The sequence below is a fragment of the Pangasianodon hypophthalmus genome, chromosome 8, assembly GCF_027358585.1.
Source record: "Pangasianodon hypophthalmus isolate fPanHyp1 chromosome 8, fPanHyp1.pri, whole genome shotgun sequence".
NCBI lineage: Eukaryota > Metazoa > Chordata > Actinopteri > Siluriformes > Pangasiidae > Pangasianodon > Pangasianodon hypophthalmus.
The window spans coordinates 23,366,145-23,388,110 of record NC_069717.1 but is presented as its reverse complement, the minus strand read 5'-3'; the positions used below and the strand labels follow the sequence as shown (position 1 = coordinate 23,388,110).

At 34.2% G+C, this 21,966-nt stretch overlaps 1 protein-coding gene across 2 annotated transcripts; it reads right to left on the bottom strand.

Annotated features, from left to right (window-relative positions):
• Positions 1-15,033: 15,033 nt before the first annotated feature.
• On the bottom strand, positions 15,034-21,297 carry LOC113533316 (rhamnose-binding lectin). Of its 2 annotated transcripts, none has more exons than XM_053235822.1 (10): positions 21,223-21,297; positions 20,356-20,391; positions 20,194-20,238; positions 19,977-20,106; positions 19,069-19,178; positions 17,575-17,619; positions 17,339-17,477; positions 17,113-17,220; positions 16,450-16,482; positions 15,034-15,283 (listed from the first exon to the last, which is right to left on the bottom strand). In XM_053235822.1, exons 1-9 carry the CDS (start codon positions 21,224-21,226, stop codon positions 16,458-16,460), a joined length of 642 nt encoding a protein of 213 aa, XP_053091797.1. In that variant the 5' UTR covers positions 21,227-21,297; the 3' UTR covers positions 15,034-15,283; positions 16,450-16,457. The 2 variants fall into 2 exon arrangements, with proteins under 2 accessions (XP_053091797.1, XP_034162791.2); XM_034306900.2 differs by lacking the exon at positions 21,223-21,297 and adding an exon at positions 20,535-20,682.
• Positions 21,298-21,966: the final 669 nt, after the last annotated feature.

The following is a 21,966-nucleotide window of genomic DNA, read 5'->3' as shown; positions in this document are numbered from 1 at the left end:
CGCCCCACAGTATCTGAGCAAACCTTTGGTTTATTATGATTTGGTTCTTTATCACTATGTAGAATTTAGAAGATTATGCTTTCTGATGCCCCCCATTATGCAATCACTCAGGCTTGTAAAAGGTGGAGTGAGGTGACACGTTATGTGCCAGAGTGCCCTCTTGGCTGTGTTACATTCTGGCTCTGACCTTTAGTTATGATTTCATAACTAGACCTGCCAGGGTCCCCACTGTCTTATGACAGTATACACTTTTTTAAACTACTGTACCATCATGTGTTGTATCAAGCCCTCATTCGACTTCATTTTCAAAATGTTTCACTCCACACTTGCCACATCACATGAGTGAAGAGTAAATGCCACAAAAATCCATTGAAATCCCAAAAGCACACTTTCTATACTCTGTGCATTTCACATAAAGTCTACAAAGATGGCATCAGTGTACAACCTGTACTCATATAGCAAAATGTTGATAAAAATATGATACTAATTTTACACTAATATATGGAAACAAAATAAACACAAATGTACAGATTGTTCACTCTCTTGTGAAAACAAAGCATACCTATGTGCATAAATAGTATACTTCAAGTATGTAAAGTATATTAAAAGTAAATTTTGCATTCCATGCAATTTCTGGAAACGCACCTAAACTACCTTTCTGTATTTTTCGAAATGTATTTTTAAAGTAGTACATTTTAAATTATACTTTGGTATGCTGTAAGGAACTACACTTGAATAAATATATTTCTGAAGCATTCTTACACTAAAGCATATTTAATTGTAATGTCAAGTTATGTATTATTTAAAAAGAGTACAATGATGTTAAAGGAGGCCTGGGTTCAATTCCTGATCAATGTAGAATTTGGTTTGAAGAAGTGGAGCTCAGTGGTTAAAGCATTGGAATATTCATCAGAAGGTTGTGCTTAGATGTTTCAATGTTTCATGTTTAATTGCATAATTTAGCGTGCATTTTATTAAAGTATATTTAAATGTTTTTTTATATATATATGTATATATATATATATATATATATATATATATATATATATATATATATATTTTATTAAATTATTCAGGTATATTTTAGTGACACTGAAATATAATTTAAACATACTTCATTGTATTTTAGTTGAAGTATAAGTAGCACAGAAGTATATGTGATATGTGCATTAGTACACCTCATAGTATATTTATAATCTTCTTCAAGTGTTGTAACAATTGTGCCTATATATTACATTTTTAAGTCTACTTGAGTGCAACTAAATTGGTTGAAAAAAGCAAAACTGAATGCATTTGTGATATATTTAAATGGCATATTTTTCATTATAAAATGAAAATTATATGGCATAATTTCAATTTAATTCCCCCTTAATTTATCATAAGTTGTTCAACTTAATTCCCCCTTAATTTGTCATAAGTTGTTCAACTTAATTCCCCCTTAATTTGTCATAAGTTGTTCAACTTAATTCCCCTTTAATTTGTCATAAGTTGTTCAATTTAATTCCCCCTTAATTTGTCATAAGTTGTTCCAAAATAATACATTTAGTATGAATTAAGGTGTGTATAGAGAGTTAACCCTAAAGATATGTACTGTTCCTATGAAGCATACTTTTTAAAAGTCACTTAATTACACTTTCCTTTTACAAGGGCAGTCTCAATGCCTTATCACCATTTTTATTAATTAACTATAATTAGATTGTAATTACACCTACAAGTGATGACAGACAAAATATGTCAGACTGAGAAGCTCTAAAAATATAATGTCATCGTATGATGTGGTAAAACTAGTTCACCTTTTTTGTTATATCTTGTTTGAACCAATGCCTTGAGGTCAGGATGTTCCAGTAAGTGCATAAACAACTTCCAGTAAGTGCAGAATGCTGCAGTCTGAGTCTTTACTAGAACCAGAAAATGGGGTCTTGCCCCACAGTAGCCGAGCAAACCTTAGGTTTATTATGATTTGCCATGCCTGCTTCGATCAAAAGGTGGAGGTTCTTTATCACTATGTAGAATATTGAAGATTCTGCTTTTTGATGTCCCCATTACGCAATCACTCAGGCTTGTTGAAGATGGAGTGATGTGACACTTCATCTGAACTAGTTTTGCGAGAACAATCTATGCCAGGTGGTGTGATGTTTTACCACTCACAGTTTAATCATTACCCTATAACAGCACAGGTCTTCATGTTTTACTCCTTACCACAGAAATCTGTGGTATTGCTGTGCATCACAGACACATAAGTGAAGCCCAAAAATTCCACCCTGCATGATGCCACCTTCCTTTTATGCCTCAAGCCTATTTTTCACTTTTGCACATGAGTGAAGCATAAACTCCATAGAAACCCACTGAAATCCCAGAAGCACTTTCTCTACTCTGTGCACTTGACGTAAAGAAACAATCTACGACTATAGCTGCAAGCAGCGATGATGGGCCCAAGCACTACAGTGCCATCGCCACCCGGTGGGTGCATGAAAACAATGCATATTCAAGTGAGTGCTGTAGAGTAACTTGTTTTGTGCTGATCTGTTAGGTTAAGCCCAGGTCTAAGGCTTTACAACAGCTTCCATGTCCAAACATACAGCTCATAATTGGTGATATAATGCGTGAAGAAGATAAGAGATATATGTTGTTATCCTTATTAGCCAGTAATTAATTGTAGTGAAGTAATGTGTACTGGGCATATGCATTTAAGGGGTGCAACATAGCCCCCATTATCAAGCATACAACACCAATTTGATCTAAATCAGAGAGTGCACTTAGAAGATATGAGAGTCTTCCTTTTTCCCTTTTTTGTCATTAGTTTAATCCCTCACCATGGCCACAACGTTTGAGATATCAAAAATCCGTTCCCAATTTAGCATCTTCAGTGTCTTGGCATAATGTTGACCACATTTGATGAGAATTGCATGAATCCCCTTGGAGGAGTATTTAAAAATTCAGAGCATGCAATTTTCAAAAAATCCACATTAAATCCAAAATGACCTACTTCCTGTTGGGTGGAGCTAATGTCTGTCAACTTTGAAAATTGTCCGGATTGATGAGAACAATATATGTATCACGTTTGGTGACTGTAGGTAAAACTGATTCCACCACTTTTGTCAAAAAGGGGCGCTTCAGAGCCCCCCCCCATGCCCATGTGTATGCTAAGTATGCTAAGAGCCCCAAAAACTCTCAAAAAGAGAATTAATGTTTGAATGTTAGTGGCAACACTATTGAAGATATCAAAAATCCTTTAACAATTTTATATCAGCCATGTCTTGACATTATTCTGACCAAGTTTGAGGTAATTCTGGTAAATATAAGAGGATTATTGCAAAGTCTGTTTTAAGTCACACACTTCCTGCTGCCAGTTGGTGGCACTATGACACAGAATAGCTACATCCATGTTCTCAGCCCCCAGTACCAAAAATACAGCTCAAGTTTCATCTAAATCACTCAATGCACTCAGAAGATATGAAACACATCCTGTGTCCCTTTTTTCGCCATAAATTTATTGCCTTGCCATGGCAAAACTTTTCGAGATATTAAAAATATTAAAAATCAAGATATTAAAAATCCATTTGCAATTTAGCATCCTCAATGTCTTGACATGACACAATGTTGACCAAGCGTGGTGACAATCACTTGAATCCCCTAGGAGGAGTATTTAAAAGTTCACCACATGCTCTTTTCACAAAATCCAAAATGGCTGAATTCCTGTTGGGCGGAGCCAATGACTGTCAGCACAAAAGTTGTTCGGGTCGATGAGAACAATATGTGCACTGAGTTTCATACATATATGTACAAGTATGTACAATATATGCACCAAGTTAATGTACCCTGTAAAAAGGGGCGGTGCAGATCCCTCCACCATGCCCATGTGCTACCCTTTGCCTGGGCCTAATGGCCAATGACCGGCCGAATTTTCAGTGCCTGGGTCCTAAAGATAGCACCAGTGTACAACATGTAGTCATATAGCAAAATGTGTATATACTATGATACTAATTTTACACTAATATATGGAAACAAAATAAACACAAATATACAAATTGTTCACTCTCTTGTGAAAACAAAGCATATGTGCATAAATAATATACTTACAGTATGTAACGTATATTAAAAGTAAATTCTGCATTCCATGCAATTTCTGGAAATGCACCTAAACTACCTTTCTGTATTTTTCAAAATGTATTTTTAAAGTAGTACATTTTAAATTATACTTCATTAAGCTGTAAGGAACTACACTTGAATAAATATATTTCTGAAGCATTCTTACACTAAAGCCTATTTAATTGTTATATCAAGTTAAATATTATTTAAAAAGGATACTTTAAAGCAATGCCTTTCAAATTATGCTTTAATGCAACATAGGAAGAACGCTTCAGTCTATTTCATTGTCTTTTCAACTCAAGTGCTTTTTTCTTATGAAGATAATGTTTTAAAAATACATGTAAATTTAGCACATTAAAGAGTTACACATCAATGATATTAAAGGAGGCCTGGGTTCAATTCCTGATCAATGTAGAATTTGGTTTGAAGAAGTGGAGCTCAGTGGTTATTTTATATACATTATATATATTTAATTGCATAATTTAGCATGCATTTTATTAAAGTATTTCATTTACATTTTATTAAATTTTATTTTATTTTATTTATTTTTTTTAATTTAATTTAATTTTAATTTAATTTTATTTTTTATAAATATTTTATTTACATTTTATTAAAAGTATTTGGGTCTATTTAGTGATATTGAGATATAATTTAAACATACTTCATTGTATTTTAGTTGAAGTAGAAGTAGCACAGAAGTATGTGTGATATGTTCATTAGTACACCTCATAGTATATTTATAATCTTCTTCAAGTGTTATAACAATTGTGCCTAGATATTACATTTTTAAGTCTACTTGAGTGCAACTAAATTGGTTGAAAAAAGCAAAACTAAATATATTAAATTACATTTAAATCCCCCTTAATTTGTCATAAGTTGCTCCAAAATAATGCATTTAGTATGAATTAAGGTGTGTATAGAGAGTCAACCCTAAAGGTATGTACTGTTCCTAAGAAGCATAGTTTTTAAAAGTCACTTACTTACACTTTTCTTTTACAAGGGCAGTCTCAATGCCTTATCACAATTTTGATTAATTACCTATAGTTAGATTGTAATTACACCTGCAGATGATGACAAACAAAATATGTCAGACAGAGAAGCTCTGAAAATATTATGATTTTATGATGTTGAAAAACTAGTTCACCTTTTTGTTATATCTTGTATGCCTTGGGGTCAGGATGTTCCAGTAAGTGCATAAACGAGTTCCAGTAAGTGCAAAGTCCGAGTCTTTACTAGAACCAGAAGATGGGTGTGTCCATGTTTTATTCCTTACCACAACCATTTGTCAATCATTTTTATTCATGAATTGTTATTTCTCTCTCTTTTCTGTATTTTTCAAAATGTATTTTTAAAGTAGGCAATTTTAATTTATACTTCGGTATGCTGTAAGGAACTACACTTGAGTAAATATATTTCTAAAGCATTCTTACACTAAAGCATATTTAATTGTAATGTCAAGTTAAATATTATTTAAAAAGTATACTTTAAAGCAATGCCTTTCAAATTATGCTTTAATGCAACATAGGAAGTACAATTCAGTCTATTTAATTATCTTTTCAACTTAAATCTATTTATTTTATAAAGATAATGTTTTAAAAAACATGTAAATTATGATTTTTTATGATATATATATTTTTTAACTTTTTATTCAAAGTATTCAGGTATATTTAGTGATACTGATGTATTTTAGTTATTTAGCGATATTTAAATGTATTTAATTGTATTTTAGTTGAAGTATATGTAGCACAGAAGTATATGTGATATCTGTATTAGTACACCTCATAGTATATTTATAATCTACTTCAAGTGTTATAACAATTGTATCTAGATATTAAATTTTTAAGAGTGCAACTAAGCTAAAAAGCACAATGAAATACATTTGAGATATATTTAAGTATAGCTTTATTACAATTTAAATCCACTTATTTATCATCAGTTGTTTCAAAATAATACATTTAGTATGTATTAAAGTATGTATAACCAGTTAACCCTAAAAGTATGTACTTTTCAAAAATACACTTAATTACCCTTTTCTTTTGCAAGGGCAGTCCCATTGTCTTGTGTCACATTTTTGTTTTAATTACATATGTAATTAGATGTATTTTAATTACAGCTCGCAGACAACAGTAATAATAGGCTTAGTCATGAAGGCTGGTGAGCAAAAAGTCGTAAAAGCAATGTGAACCTGTTTACTGGTTTTTGGATGGTCCATTGTATTAGTGCCCTTTTTGAGAGTTTATTTTGCCACAAACTTTGAAGTTGCTATGCAATTATTATTACATCTCACGAAGACGCTGGGTGTAGAATCATGTCACATGTCATTGGATTCCATTTAAAAAAAAAAAGCATTTCAGTCTGCATGGGCCATGTTAGAGGTGCAGCAGTGAAGTGTCACATTCGAGCCTGCACTAAGTCTTACTAGTCAACCAGTAATTTTAAAAAAGTAGTCAACTGGTCAAGCAGTTGTCTTTGCCACAGTTAAAACAAAACTATTTCAGGACATCTCTATTTTTAGGCTGTTTTATTTGTGCAAAGAGTGCGCCAAACCGCACTTCATTAACAGCCACACACAGGCTGTCTCCCCAGCATTAATGTGAAGAGTTTATACTGTTAAGGATGAAACAAATGTACAAAATTTCCAGTTCTAAAATAAGATGAGTTTCTTAAATTTACCTGCCTGTCTTGTCTACCTGCACTCTTGCCAAAGTGTTTAAAGGACGCACGATTGACACCTAAAGACCTTGTAGCCTTCTCCACATGTAAAGCTAGTCAGCGCGTTACACTGGACTGATCTGAGACAGACAGGGGTATGGTGTATGGGGGGTTGATAAGTTTTAAATATACCTATGACTTACATCCCTTGTCTACCTGCATGCCTACAAAAGCACCTAAATTACACGCGATTAATATGTAGTCTACGTTTTGCACATCAAAATAAAACAGCTAGCCTACAAATAAAAACATTAATTATCATATATAGAATTTTGAAGAAGATAGATATTTTTTAAAAGACAGCTAAATAGTGGTAAATAAATGAGTGGACTGTCTATTCTATTAATGTATATGCTTTTCTGTGTCCTTGTTTATGGCCATAGTGGATAAATGGTGAAACACTTTGCTGGCTAGAAGTAATGCAGTAAATTATATGTTTGGTAATTATTAATTATATATATATATATATATATATATATATATATATATATATATATATATATATATATATATATACATACATACATGTTTCCTTGGCTTGGCCGAATGTAGGCTTGTGATTTTTATACTGATAACACTTTTGCCAGTTTCAGGGATCTTTCTGAGAAATTTCAGTTATCACAGTCCAACCTATTTCATTACTTTCAAGTCCAACATTTTATTCAATCTCAGAGTTGAACTTTCCCTGTCCATCTACTTTGCTATTGGATAAAGTTTTACAGATTCCTATGGTCCTTAAAGGTCAGATTTCAGTAATATGCAGTCAGGTCCAGAAGTATTTGGACAATTACAGAGTTTTTGTGATTTTGCCTTTATGCACCACCACAATGGATTTGAAAAAAAAAAAAAACAGTCAAGATGTGATCAAAGTGTAGACTTTCAGCTTTATTTTAAGAGGTTCCATAAAAATATGGCATTTACCGTTTAGGAACTACAGCCATTTTAAGCAAAGTACCTCCATTTTCAGGGGCTCAAAGGTATTTGGACAAAGTGACATAATTGTAAATATAACCATAATTTTAATACTTGGATGAAAATCCTTTGCAGTCAGTGACTGCCTGAAGTCTGGAGCCCATGTTCTCAAACTCAAATTCTGAGTTTCCTCCCTGGAGATGCTTTGCCAGGCCTTCACTGCAGCCACCTTAGTTGTCTTCCGTGGTCGTCCAGGCTTTTCGATGTTGTTGAGCTCACCAGTGCTTTCTTTCTTTTTAAGAATGTACCCAACTGTTGATTTGGCCACACCTATGGTTTTTGCTACCTCTCTTATAGATTTATGTTGTTTTTTCAGCCTAATGATGGCCTCCTTCACTTGCATTGAGATCTCTTTGGACTTCATATTCATAGCTCCAGTCGAACAGCTGCCAAATGCCAACTCAATACCTGATATCAACTCCAGACCTTTTATCTGCTTCATTATCTTGAAGTAACAAAAAATAAAATTACATCTTGCAACTCAATTTGTACAATGAGACAACCTTACTTGGACTTGCATCAAAAATGATAGCATACTCTTTTGGTTTCACAGGAATCTTGAACCTTTTAAGGAATTCTGAGTATGATACCATTATTATACCATGTCTGATAGAAAATAGATTTATTTTTGTACAAGATGTCCTTGTAATTCCAAACAAAATACAGATTTGTGTTTATAAGCTAATTGCCAAGCCAATAGTGACTTCTTGTGAAAGTTTACTTGTTTGGTAGGGATTTTTTTCAATATAAAAATTACATTTTAGAAAAAAAAAAAAAAAAAAAAAAAAAAAATGCCACCTAAAGAGTTAAACAAATAACTGGGAAAAATGTTCCATACACTATCTTTGTTTGTAATAAATTCAATTATCCATTTTATCTTAAAAAACATCACTGAGCTCTGTGAAATTTAATAGCTCAAGACCTCCATGTTATTTATTGTTATATCTTTTCGTAAGTAGTGGGGATTTTTTTCCTTCCATATAAAGTCATAAAGAGCCTTATCTAATTCCTTGATAATATTTTCTGGGACATTCAGTGAGAGAACACGCCCAGGCCTAAAATTCAATGTGTTTCTTTGACTAAGACCTTTACTCACCACTATGCCCAGATATGTAACTGTTTCTTTAATTGGTATTCCACTTATTTCTCCCAAAACACAGTCTTTAAGAGGAAAAGGTACAGATTTGTGCTTATTCATCTTTAAACCCAAAACCTCAGATAAACTCAGATAATTTATACACTTAATGGCTTTCTCTACTTCTTCACTGCCTTTAACAAAAAGTATTGTATCATCAGCCACTTGGCTTAGCTTAATTTCTTTGCCAAACATGGAAATTCCCTGAAATATCACTTTCTTATAAGTTGCCATCACTTGTGTAACTAATAAAAAAAATACAATGGCATATCGGACACCCTTGCCATATTCCATGGACAAATGTCAAATCCCATGGGATAGTTGAACTGAACTTTTACATCCATTATAAAGTGTTTTAATAGCTTTCTGAAAGAAAAAACCTCCCAAAACCAAAATACTCAATGACCTTAAAAATAAAAGAATGTTCAATGGCATCAAAAGCTTTATAAAAGTCAATAACTAAAATAAAGCTTCCATCTGAAATAAGATGTCTATAATCAATTAAAACCAAAATCAATCTAATATTGTTATCAATGTAACACCTCTTCATAAAGCCTGATTGTTCATCAATTACTCAACGTAAATCTTTTGAAATTCTTTTTGCAAATATTAAAGCATAAATCTTGGCATCATGGTCTAATAAACTGATTGGCCTCCAATTTTCAATAGATAATTTATCTTTGTTAGGTTTTGGTATGCGTATAATTCATCCTTGTTTCAGCAAGACAGGAGATTTTCCTGAATCGATTGATTCTTTAAAAACAGAAAGTAAGAATGGAGCAAGATGATTGCAAAATGTTTTATAAAACTCTTCCGTTAGTCCATCATTACCTGGAGACCTGTTGCTTTTAAGCCTGTCTATACTATCTATAAGTTACTGAATTTCTAAAGCTTTGACACATCTCACAACTTTTGAAATCTGTGATTACTGTATTGATATTTTTTGACACATTCCTAAGAAAGTTGTCTATATTCAGAGATTGGTTGTCTGACAATAAAACTGAGCAACAAATTTGGATAAATCTTTAGGATTCTCATTAGGAATACCATTTATTATTAACTTATTTACAGAAGATATTTTCCCAAGATATTTTATTTTTTCTAACACGAAAATTTTTAAAGTAATTTTTTGACTTGCTTCCATCCATTTTTGTCTTGATCGAACGAAGGCACCCTTAGTCTTCTGTGAAATGGACAATATTTCACAAAATTGTTTTCTTTTTCGATACAGGTTTCCCACGTAATGTGAATGCGAGCTGAGGCGGATGCAAATACAGTATAAGCGTTTAATTAAAGAGATGCAGGCAGACAAATCCAAAATGTAATCCAAAAGCATAAACCAGGAAACAAGACCAAGACCAAGACCAAGAAAAAAACAAAAAACAAAGGCTTGGTCTCCACAAGCAGCAAACCACTGAACAGTACTTAGCCTAGGATACAGACACACGAGGGTTTAAATATACTAACTAATCAAAGGGAAAACTGGGAACAGGTGAGAGTAATCATGACACATTCGGGAAATAACCAGTGACAGTACAGGGAAGGAGACAGGACAGGAATCAAAACAAAAACACACATGCCAATGTAAACAAAGACGTGACAACACAGAAGCGCGCGCTTCAGCGCTGTAGGCTTCTGCACACAGCACTCGGTGCGAGGGGGAGATTCCTGACAATAACTCTGCAAAATACATGCTTTCTTCCACTATTTTTTAATTGCGCACTTTGTTTCTTTTTTGAAATCATTACTGTTCAATAGATTGCTATTAAATTTCCAGTACCCTCTGTTTACCTTGTTAGATTGGCTACATAAAATGTTAATCATTATCCCTTTGCGGTCAGTTAAAATAGATGTTTCAATTATATCGGATTCAACTTTATCTTTAATATCTTCTGAAATGAGCCAAACATCAATTCGTGATTGCATAGATTTATTCTTATTCTTATTATTCAAATTGTGGGTTTTTATATCTCCAGATGTCTATGATGCCCAATCTTAAACATACATTGTTTACTTCACTTACACTGCTGTCAGATTTAGGGGGCCATATATCCAATTTTTCACCAAAAACCGTGTTAAATCACCACCCAAATGACATTAGCAGAGGGAAATTTAGTGTGTACCTGTGACATTGTCCTCTTGAATGTCTTGAAAAATGAGCCCAATGGTTTTTTTATTTTATTTTTCATTGTTGGTGGCATATACATTAATAAGAATAAAATTAATTTGGTTTATTTGATCCAATGACCTTGATTATCTAATTTTTGACTTATAATCTGACCAGAAAATGTGTCCCTTAAAACAGCGACTCCTGCTGTTTTATTCGCAGCACCAAAAGGAAATCATGTCACAACCCCACTGATTCTTCCAAAACATCATCTCTTCTTTGCAGACATGAGTTCCTTGAACAAAGCAAAAATTCTGCTTCTTTCTCTTTACAAAACAGAAACAATGCTTTTCTCTTTAACAGGTCCGGTATAGCCCTGGCATTAACAGAAAAAAAGTTAATTGACATGAATTTGAAAAAATTAACATGTTAATAAAAGGAAAATCTCCTAAAAATCTGCTAACTCCATTAACTGGCTAGCCACCTGTTACATGCTGCTGGAGTCTCGCGCTCCACGTTACTGCGCGGCAATAAGAGTAGAACTGTGAGTGGGCGTGGCCTTAATCTTATCCCCGGCCATAGCTACTTAGAATATTGGGTGACCTTGGAAATGAAAAGGCGAAGTAGGAAATGAAAAGTAAATGACCAGCAGATGGCGCCAGTGATCATTTGCATTTTTTCCCTTTTGACACTAACAGCGCCTCCATGCTGAAAACCCAATCGCTTGCACTTGGTTTTGATTTCATTCATTCATTTTACATTTCGGTATTAAAACATGTTATCTTTTAATTTTGATTATGACCATAAAATATCGAAATGATGAAGAACATTATGGTTTGATTTGATTTTTATTTTTGACACTAATGTTGCATGCTTACATGGAAAATTAAAATGCAAATAGATTGCATTGTATTTTTCATTTTGGGAAAAGAAATGGCAAATGGAGGTACACAGCTCATACATAATTACATAACGAAGTACTATTAAAAACGGTAATATGGCAATGAAACACATTACTTTTTAAAGGAATGTTTCAAGAAACTTGTGGTAAGTAGCTATGAAACTCCTTACTTTATTTCATTTGCACATTTAATAGGTATGTTACCATAACATCCCATCCCTTGACAGGTGCCATCGTAACGAGATAATTAATATCATTAACTTCACCTGTCAGTGGTTTTACTGTTATGGCTGATCGGTGTATATTTAACACTAGAACCAACACTTGGGTACCTAGTATACAGTACGTGTGATTTCTGTATTTGCATGCGTTTCCTGTATTTGCATGTGATTTCTATATTTGCATGCGTTTCCTGTATTTGCATGTGATTTCCTTATTTACATGCGTTTCCTGTATTTGCATGTGATTTCTGTATTTGCATGTGATTCCTGTATTTGCATGTGATTTCCTTATTTACATGCGTTTCCTGTATTTGCATGTGATTTCCTTATTTACATGCGTTTCCTGTATTTGCATGTGATTCCTGTATTTGCATGCGTTTTCTGTATTTGCATGAGATTTCTGTATTTGCATGAGATTTCTGTATTTGCATGTAGTTTCTGTATTTGCATGCGATTTCCTTATTTACATTCCTTTTTTGTATTTGCATGAGATTTCTGTATTTGCATGAGATTTCTGTATTTGCATGTGGTTTCTGTATTTGCATGTGGTTTCTGTATTTGCATGCGATTTCCTTATTTACATTCCTTTTTTTGTATTTGCATGAGATTTCTGTATTTGCATGCGATTTCCTTATTTACATGCGTTTTCTGTATTTGCAGCGCATTGGCCCCTGTTGGCCACCGTACACTTTTATATATGAATTATACTGTCAAGTTTATTCAGTGTTCAAGCTTATGAGGGAAAAGATTAAAAAAATTAAAGACCCTATGATTTTATGACCCTACGATGAAAGCTGGCTTATAAATCCGTTCCGTTTACCATGGTATCTTCTTTTAATGCTTTGTGACACTTCACATTCCGAGAATCAGCCGAGACACTTCAAAATAATTAAAACATACCAGTTTTCCTGTGTGGCCTGCTTGGTGAGCATGATCACCTGGGTATAGTCTGTCAAAGTCTGTAGTGTCTGTCAGAAACACCTCCTCATGCTAGTTCACTAGGTCGAATACCATCCAGAAAATTTTGGGAACTCAATCGTTTTATATTATTGGCATTAATTAAAGAACATGAAAAATAAAGAAAGTAAGCCAACACAAGCCCATAAATTAAGCCATATAAAACTAGTCATTTAATTATGATAAAAGAAATGGCACTGTATAAATGGAGGCCGGGCTGGTCTGTGCATAGCCGTAAACAAATGTTTTAGCTGAGGAAAGAGTTAGTGCATGCCAAGCTTATGAGGGAAAAGCTGTTTAAAGACTGCACGGTTTGTTTTGGAGGATGAAAGCTGGTTTATAAATCAGTTCTATTTGCCACAGCATCTTCTTTTAATGCTGTGCAACACTTTAGATCCGGGACATCAGCAGAGACACTAAAAACAATTTAAAAAATAGCGGTGTCCCTGTGTTATCTGTTAAACATACCTTCAACTGTGTTCAAGCTAATATTATTAACCTGGGTTGCCAGTTTTCAGCAATATTTCCAGCCCAACTACATCACAAAAACAATGCAAAATACCTAAAACTAGTCCAAAACATTTGTCCATTGGAAAAGGGAAAAATGTTTCTTGTCTTTCTCAGCCTTTCAAGTATTTCATTTTTTTCTATATATCTTGGATGCCCAAAGTATTCTTAAACCCAATTTAGCAACCATGTCATTAACTGTTCGGTTCATGCTCCTCCTCTACTGAAAATATTCATAGAGTGAACATGGGGCAGCACAAATTTTGACTCTGTGAACCTCTATTAGTGGTCAAAAAAGAAACTGTAACAAGCACTAGGTGTAATAATAACTCTATGGAAGCTAAATGGTGTGAGCACTGCCCTGTAATTGCAATCTTGAAACAAGAGCAAATCAACAGTACATTGGCTTTTATCTGCCAAATAACTCAATTTGAAATCATTGGCCGCTCAGAAGAGGTAATTAGAATTTCAGTGGAATTTAAATGTATTGAGTTGTGAATGAGGATTTTATGAAGATTAACATTTGTTAAACAGCTGATATAAATGCTGATAAACAGCCCCATATGGACAAGCCACCACTGCAGCAGTCTTTTTTCTTTTAATTTTAATGTTTTGTAGAATGACTCTGAATTGGTAAATGAATTAAGGTGCTTTTCATTTTTTGGTAGTACAAATTAATAACACAATGTCTTGTTTGAACCACTTTCACCCTTATATGCATAATATTATGTTGTATCAAATGCCTTTTCCTAGATGGACCAATGCTCAAACCACTGTTTAAGGGACTAAATTATTCTGGGCCACCGGAATCGCACCCCAATGTGAAAGAATACAACAGTAAGACTTCCTAAAGTAGGATATTGTGTGTCCAGTCCAAGTGCCCAAATTTTTCTTCTTCTTTATGTTGCATAAAATCTCTTATTTTCCTATATTAAGCAATGTTCAGACCAATGTTTAAGGGGATAAAATTTTGGACCATCAAAATCTCATGACTAAAATTGGATCATTTTTCTCCACCCTGGTCCAAAGTCTTCTTTACCCTATGAAGTGTTATACTTTCTAAAATCATTAGACCACTGTTTGAAGTGTTAAAATATTTTCAGCCAGCAAACACTACCCGCTGCTACACTATGCTGCCCTTAATCATTCTCTCCTTATTTTCTGATCTATTTTATTGAACACTTGACATGTATTGTCTGTGCATGAATGCCTTTAATAACTTAATGAGTGTAATTACTGATCTCTTAAGTATGCCTACTTGTGTTACAGCCTTGGACTATGTATCTGTATTCTGCCTTTGAATTACCTTTTGCACCTGTCTGCTTGAGCTCTGTTTTTAAAATGTTAATTAGAGTTTGTTTATCAGCTCATGAACTGGACACAAACTGTATCAATTTTAACCAACTGCACATGAATTCACACAACTCTCATCTTTTATGCTTGCACTCAGAGGAAAGTTTATTGCACAATCATTAGAAAAGTGGATTAGTTTAGGAGGAACAGATTACATGTTTCAAGAATAAAATCATTAGATCAGTTGATTATATAACATGCAAAGTTTAAGTATACCACCACCAAGACTCCAGCACGTTATCATGTGCCTGGTTGCATATTTAAAGCTGAGTCTTTTTCAGACTGAAGAGAGGCCGCTGGGGAGAAAGCTGCAGTCCCTCTAGGTATACCTTCAATAGCAGTAAAAACAAGGAAAAAAGAGTAATTGTAGTACTGCACATAAAATAATGTTTATACTGTACTTTAGAAGTGATGAAGAATAAAGATGAAAAAAATTTAATTTAATTTTAGTTTGGAATATTTTTCTGCAGTATATTTTGTGTTGTATCAGCTTTTGAGATTTGGTACAAAATTAACATTACATAGGGATGTTAGTATTTGGGAACTTTTTAAAAATTTAAATCTTCTTTGGCCTTGAAATTTTTTCATTGGCTTGAACTTACACTTTTTGACTTTAATACATAAGGAATAAAATATGAACGGTCATAATGTTATAGGAAATTAATCAAGATAAAAAAAAAAACCAACAGGGTGATGTGACAGTTTGATAACTGTTACCACCTTGAAGTTAATTATTTTCCAATAACACCTGTGTTTTATTTCTCTTATACTACAGCAGTTTTCCAATGCTTACATTTATTGATTTATTAGTGTACGGGCCGGTCTATCACTTACATTATAGCAGATATAAGCAGAAAGTCCTCTGTCTTAAAGACCTTGTTGTTCTACAAAACGCTGACACCAGAGACTCTTACCATCTCCTTACAGAAAACTCCAACATATCAATGATTAGACATACTGCTAAGTAACAACCCATTTATTATTTTGAATATTATTTAGATGAACGTCCCTGTGAATGAGTTGTTACTATATAAATGATAATTTATTAGAATGAGCGCTTTAATATTAGCCTGTGATTTGAATTTTAGCCAGCACTATGATCAGAGCTGCTTTTCTAGAAAATGAACCAGTAACCTTCTGACCAGGCAGCACTGAGAATTCATCAACACTGTGGTATAAATAGAATATAATATATGATACAGTATATGTGGGGCTCAGTATTGGCTGAATGTCCTTCAGTAGATACATGGGAGAGAGAGAGAGAGAGAGAGAGAGAGCAACTCACAGTTAGACACAGGCATACACGATTTTCAGGTACTTACAGGTGCAAACGCAGGGGTCACAGAAGACATTATTTGTAGCAGATAATAGAATATATACTATATTATCTACAGCTATATCTATATATTATCTATTATCTATAATATTATAATATGTAATATAACATAATATAAGAGTAAAAAAAAAAAAAAACTGGGGAAAAAAGATTACAAACCTCATGGTTCAACATCCCGTGTTACAGCCTCCCCTGCAGGAAACAAATTAATTGTGTAATGAAAAAGATTTTATGTATTTTTTTCTTTTTATCTCTGTAATGTTAAAAATTTTAAATAAAATGTAATATGTACAGTATTGTAGATAAGAGGCATAGAACTCTCAACCAATTTGGAGTATACCATTGAAAAATAAACCATTCATAGCCTTACTTTCAATGTGCATAATAGATAAATATAGCTGGAATTTACTGAATTTTTTATGAAGTGTGCACTTTTATTTTTCCGAATTTAATCTAATTTTATTTTTACTACATTTAAAGACCCTGCACCTGGCCGTATTGCAGTAATGAGAATTAATGTCTGTTGATGCTACAGGTGCAAAAAAGATAATGTATGCACATTTAAAGTAAAGGTAATACTAAAAATATTCTGTGCCATAGTAAACATATGACTTCATGAGTATCAACCCTTTGTGGGAACCTAGGCTAGGCTTAATGTTTTCTGAATTTATTTGTCCTTGTCTACTTTAATGTTTTCTGAAGTTATTTGCCTACTTTTAATCATGGTTCATAAGGGCTTTAGTTCTTTCCTGTTTACCCAAGATTACTGAAAAGAGGTAAAAAATAAATAAATAAATAAAGTATTGTCAGGGAGACACTCACTGACTAATGCATATGTAGGACACAGTGAGGTATTTAACAGTGTGGGGACAAGGATCTGTAAAGACGGTGGATGAAGCTTCCACAGTGCAACTCTGCTGTCCATTGCACCTGTAAATGAAAGTAAGATGTTAACATGGCCTCTTTGAGCACCGGACAAGTGCATCTATTAAGTAAAAGCTTAAAAAAAAGCTTTAAAAAAAGAAACAAACAAAAAAAAATACGTTACAGTTTTGCCACAGTTGCGAGTGTGTTTGGAGCATAACAGTTGATTTTCTTGGTCAAACCATTGGGGACTCCATTTGAACAGGTTGTAGTATCAGCACGCCCGAAGTTCGCATTTATGATCAGAATACCGTCACCAGTACCTGCACAGATATACAGGTAAGCTTGCTGTAGATTAGCAGCAAAATCAAAAGTAATATAAAGCTTAGTAGCACAACCATAAGGACAAATAGTTCTTACCACATCCCAGTGTGCTGTAGCCGTGCTCACAGATCACAGCTTTCTCTAGAGGAAGGAGACAAAGCAAATACAAGAATTCTGACAATATCCAGATATTGTCCAGCCTTGCATAAGTATTCATAGATCATTCTATCATCAAGCTTTAAAACCCAGCACTGCTCTTCACCCTAGAACTTCATCCTAACAGTGAAGAATTATGCTGGTAGCACCATGTTGTGGGGATGAGTTTCATCAGCAGGGACTGGAAAACTGGTTAGGGTTTTGACACTGGGCCAGAGGTTCACCGTCCAACACGGAAACAACCTTAAATATACTGCCAAAGCTATAATGGAGTGCTTCAAAACCAAGAACATGAATGGTCAAGCCCAATCTAAACAGAGCTTGAGCAATTTTGCCAAGAAGAATGGACATAATGAACTTATCAGGATCCTGAAGTGCAAAACTGATATAGACATATCCTAGAAGATTTACAGCTGTAATTGCAGCCAAATGAGGTATTGACTTGTTTATAGAAGTTGGTGAGGACCACACAATTGGAGGGTGGAAGGAGGGTGTACTTTCTTTTCATATATATATATATATATATATATATATATATATATATATATATATATATATATATATATATATATAGTTAGGACAGCAGAACGGATCATTGGTGTGCACCTGCCCAATCTTCAGGACTTGTACAACTCCAGAGTGAAGAAACGGGCAGCTAACATCATCACAGACCCCTCTCACCCCGGCCACAACCTGTTTGCACTCCTCCCTTCAGGCAGACGTTACAGATCTCTGTGCACTAGGACATCTAGGCATAAAAACAGTTTTTTCCCCCATGCCATCTCCAGCTTAAACAGCTAACACAGGAATCATTACCTGTGTTTTTTTATTCTATAATTCATTTCTGTAATTCATCCTCCATCTCTAATTACTACCTCTTTCTCAAGTATTATGTAAATACATATGCATATCTCTTTATTTATACAGCTGTATATAGAGTAAATAATGCACAAATCTGTACATAAATCTTCTGTTCCAGATTCATACACATTATTATTTTTTATTTTTTTATTGTTAAGTCTTATTATTTAAATGTTTTTTTTTGTTCTCATGTAAGATATGTATGTATGTATGTACCAAGAGCACCTTAAAGAAAACCACAACAAATTCCTTGTGTGTCTGCGTGCACACTTGGCGAACAAAGCTGATTCTGATTCTGATATATATATTTAATGTCATGTGAGCACCTTTTGTCAAGTCACATGACAAAGTTGCACATGAATATTGAAAAAAATTGTCCTAAAGCACATCGCTATCACTTCTTTAATGTTCTGCATAAATTGCAAGCAGAAGCTTGCAGAGGGTGAGAAAGAGGTGTCAGTATTGGATCAGTATTAGTGTGTTAGCAGTGAACATCCTGAATTCTGCACTGTGATGCCAATTTCATAAGAGCCTTCATAAATTCTAACATAACCCAGTCTATAGACTACTTACGGACAGGGTAGCAGCTGTAAATGGTCTGGTAGTATTTGTAGGTTCCTTCACATGGGTCAGGGGTGTCAAGCAAATCCGTATTTACCTCACACTCTGTTAGTCCATTGCATCTGTTTGGGTGAACAAACCAAATGTTCTCAGCAGGGTTAAAGTGTTGGCTTATGTGCATTCAGAATTTGGAATAAATAGCAGAGCTATGTTGTGTATAAATCTTCTCGTTATAATGATCACAGAAGAAAAAGAAAATGGCAGTGCCTGTCTATTTAGTTAGAAAGGGGTGAGGCAACTCTGTGAAAGTGAATTTGTCTTACCATCCTTGTGAGGACCTTCAGCTGACATAATTATAATACAGCTAATAATATGATGCTTAACCCTTACCTTGACTCCAAATTTTTGACTCTTAGTTTTTTTAATTACTTGCACTTAATTAACAGTGGTGGCTCAGTGGTTAAGGCTCTGGGTTACTGATCTGGTTTACACTGAATTTGATTATTTTTCAAAAACAGCATGCCTTGAAGTGTTTTATCCCTCTGATCCAGAAGCAATTTCTTAACTATCACAGTTTGTTACGTATTAAAGAAGGATATGTTCCCTTTACAGTTATGTTTAATGTTGTGCAACAAGTTAGTTTCTCTTATCTTGAACGTTATAGCAGATATAGACATTTCCTCACCAGCACAAACACTTTTTGTTCCTCTCTCTTGAAATTAATCAGACAAAAAAATTGTCTAGTGTATAGAGCTGCTGTAGAAAATTAATCAGCACCTTGTGACCAATTAGATTGTAGCATTTAGGAGGACAGTGGTATAAAATATTTTACAGAATTATATAAATGATATTAATTCACTTGTGTTTAAATTTCTGCCAGTTGTGCTACCCAAGAAATTATAAGCCAAGAAACACTGTACCTCTCAGCAATAGTGGAAATACTCGAGGAACAGCTAGTATCAGTAACCTGAAGAGGGGGATGTGTAGTACTGCAGATGCTTCTGTCCGTACGGCCGTACAGAGTAGACCACACCACTATCAGTCCATAGTCTGAAAACATATAAATATAACAAGTCTTTCCAGTTCAAAGAAATTCACATTTATTACAGCATTGTTATGAAAGACAATTAAACTTACCACAAGTGAGGCGATGGACATCACCATCGCAGGTAATCACATTCTCTGAAAGAACAGATTATACACACAGATATTTGAATTATTTGGTCAGGTACAGTGTGAAACCATTATCATATGCTAAGTTATTTAAAATCATGGTGTTTGACTGCATTCAAATATTACCTCCAGAAACAAGCAAGCCAGGTGCTGTAATAAGTACTGTAAAGCAAAACACAGATAGTTTACTATCAAAAGAACATAAATTTGACTACTTTCCTATTTCTCCTGTTAAGAGGGATGAGGTAAAAATTTAGCTTAACACACCCATGGATTTCATATGGAAAAGCATGGAAGAAACTTACAGGTGAGTAAAGTAAGCTTCAGGAAAGGCAGCATATTGCTGAATGTGTTGAAGCAGTGATGTTGGATGTAGATGCTGTTGGATGTGTTGAAGTGCTGCACCAGTGGCACTGATCTCTCTATATATAGTATATCGAGTACCAGCAGTAATTGAAAACAAAATACTTGCACTAAAGCCATTCCCTTGACCCACCCACAATGTATTACATACAATTTCACAAGAATTCTGACAAACAGGAATGATCGAATACTTAGCGTCAATATTTCACTACACACTAGATAATTTTGCAGGAATTTGTCCTAACCACAGTATCTTTGATTGCTTTTTCTGAGCTAATAAACCAGATAGAAAAAAGAATACCAAACTAGAAACTTTTTAAGCAGAAAAGAACCCCTAACTGTACAAAGTGACTTTTGAGGAAACTTCAAAGAACCTTTTTTCTAAGAGTATCAAACACAGTGAGATGGGATTCCTTACAGAAAAATCACCTACATTTTGTGATCACGTATGACAGTGCTTTTCACCATATTCTGCCCTGAAATGTGAAACGTAGTGCCTATGCACACATTAGAGAGAACTACTGACAGGAAGAGCAGCATAGTTTTAGTAGAGGAGTGTGGGTGCCTCAGGTAGATATATTCAGCTCCCACGGGCATAGGCGCAGAGCCAAAGCCAGTTTTAAGGCTCACCCATGAAAGCACTACTCCTCTCTGGTTTACATGTCAAACAGGTTTGCTCTCCTTAGCGAGTCACCCCTTGAAAAGCTTGTTGAAAGTGCCCCGATTGTAGGAGATTCTATTCTATGACACATGATGTTAGGTATCACTTGCACCTGTGTCTCTTTTCACCCTGATTATTGCCTGGACGTTTTTGCCTAGTATTCTCTGTTCTAGTTCCGGTTCTTGTTTTCACGGTTTTGGTGATCTTGCTGCACTTTATTTAAATAAATCTGCATTTGCATCTGCCTTCGTCTCCCAAACATGACAATATTAATACCATTAATATAAATATTTAATACTGTTACAATTTCTATTTATGACAGTTCCACTGAAAATGATTCAAATTAGATGTCAGATGTTAGCGCATCACATTAAGCATCACGTGTCCTGTCAAGACCTCATTCAACTCCATTTTAAAAAATGTTTCCAGCCACACTTCCACATCACAGGCACATAAATGAAGGCCAAAAATTCCTCCCTGTGCATGACGCCACCTTATTTTATGCTTCTAGTCAGATTTTCACTTGTGCACATGAATGAAGTGTAAACTCCATAGAAATCCAATGAAATCTCAGAACCTCACTTTCTGTACTCTGTGCACTTCACATAAAATAACAATCTACAAAGATGTCATCAGTGTACAACTTGTAGTCATATAGCAAAATGTGTATACGCTATGATACTAATTTTACACTAATATGTGTAAACAAATAA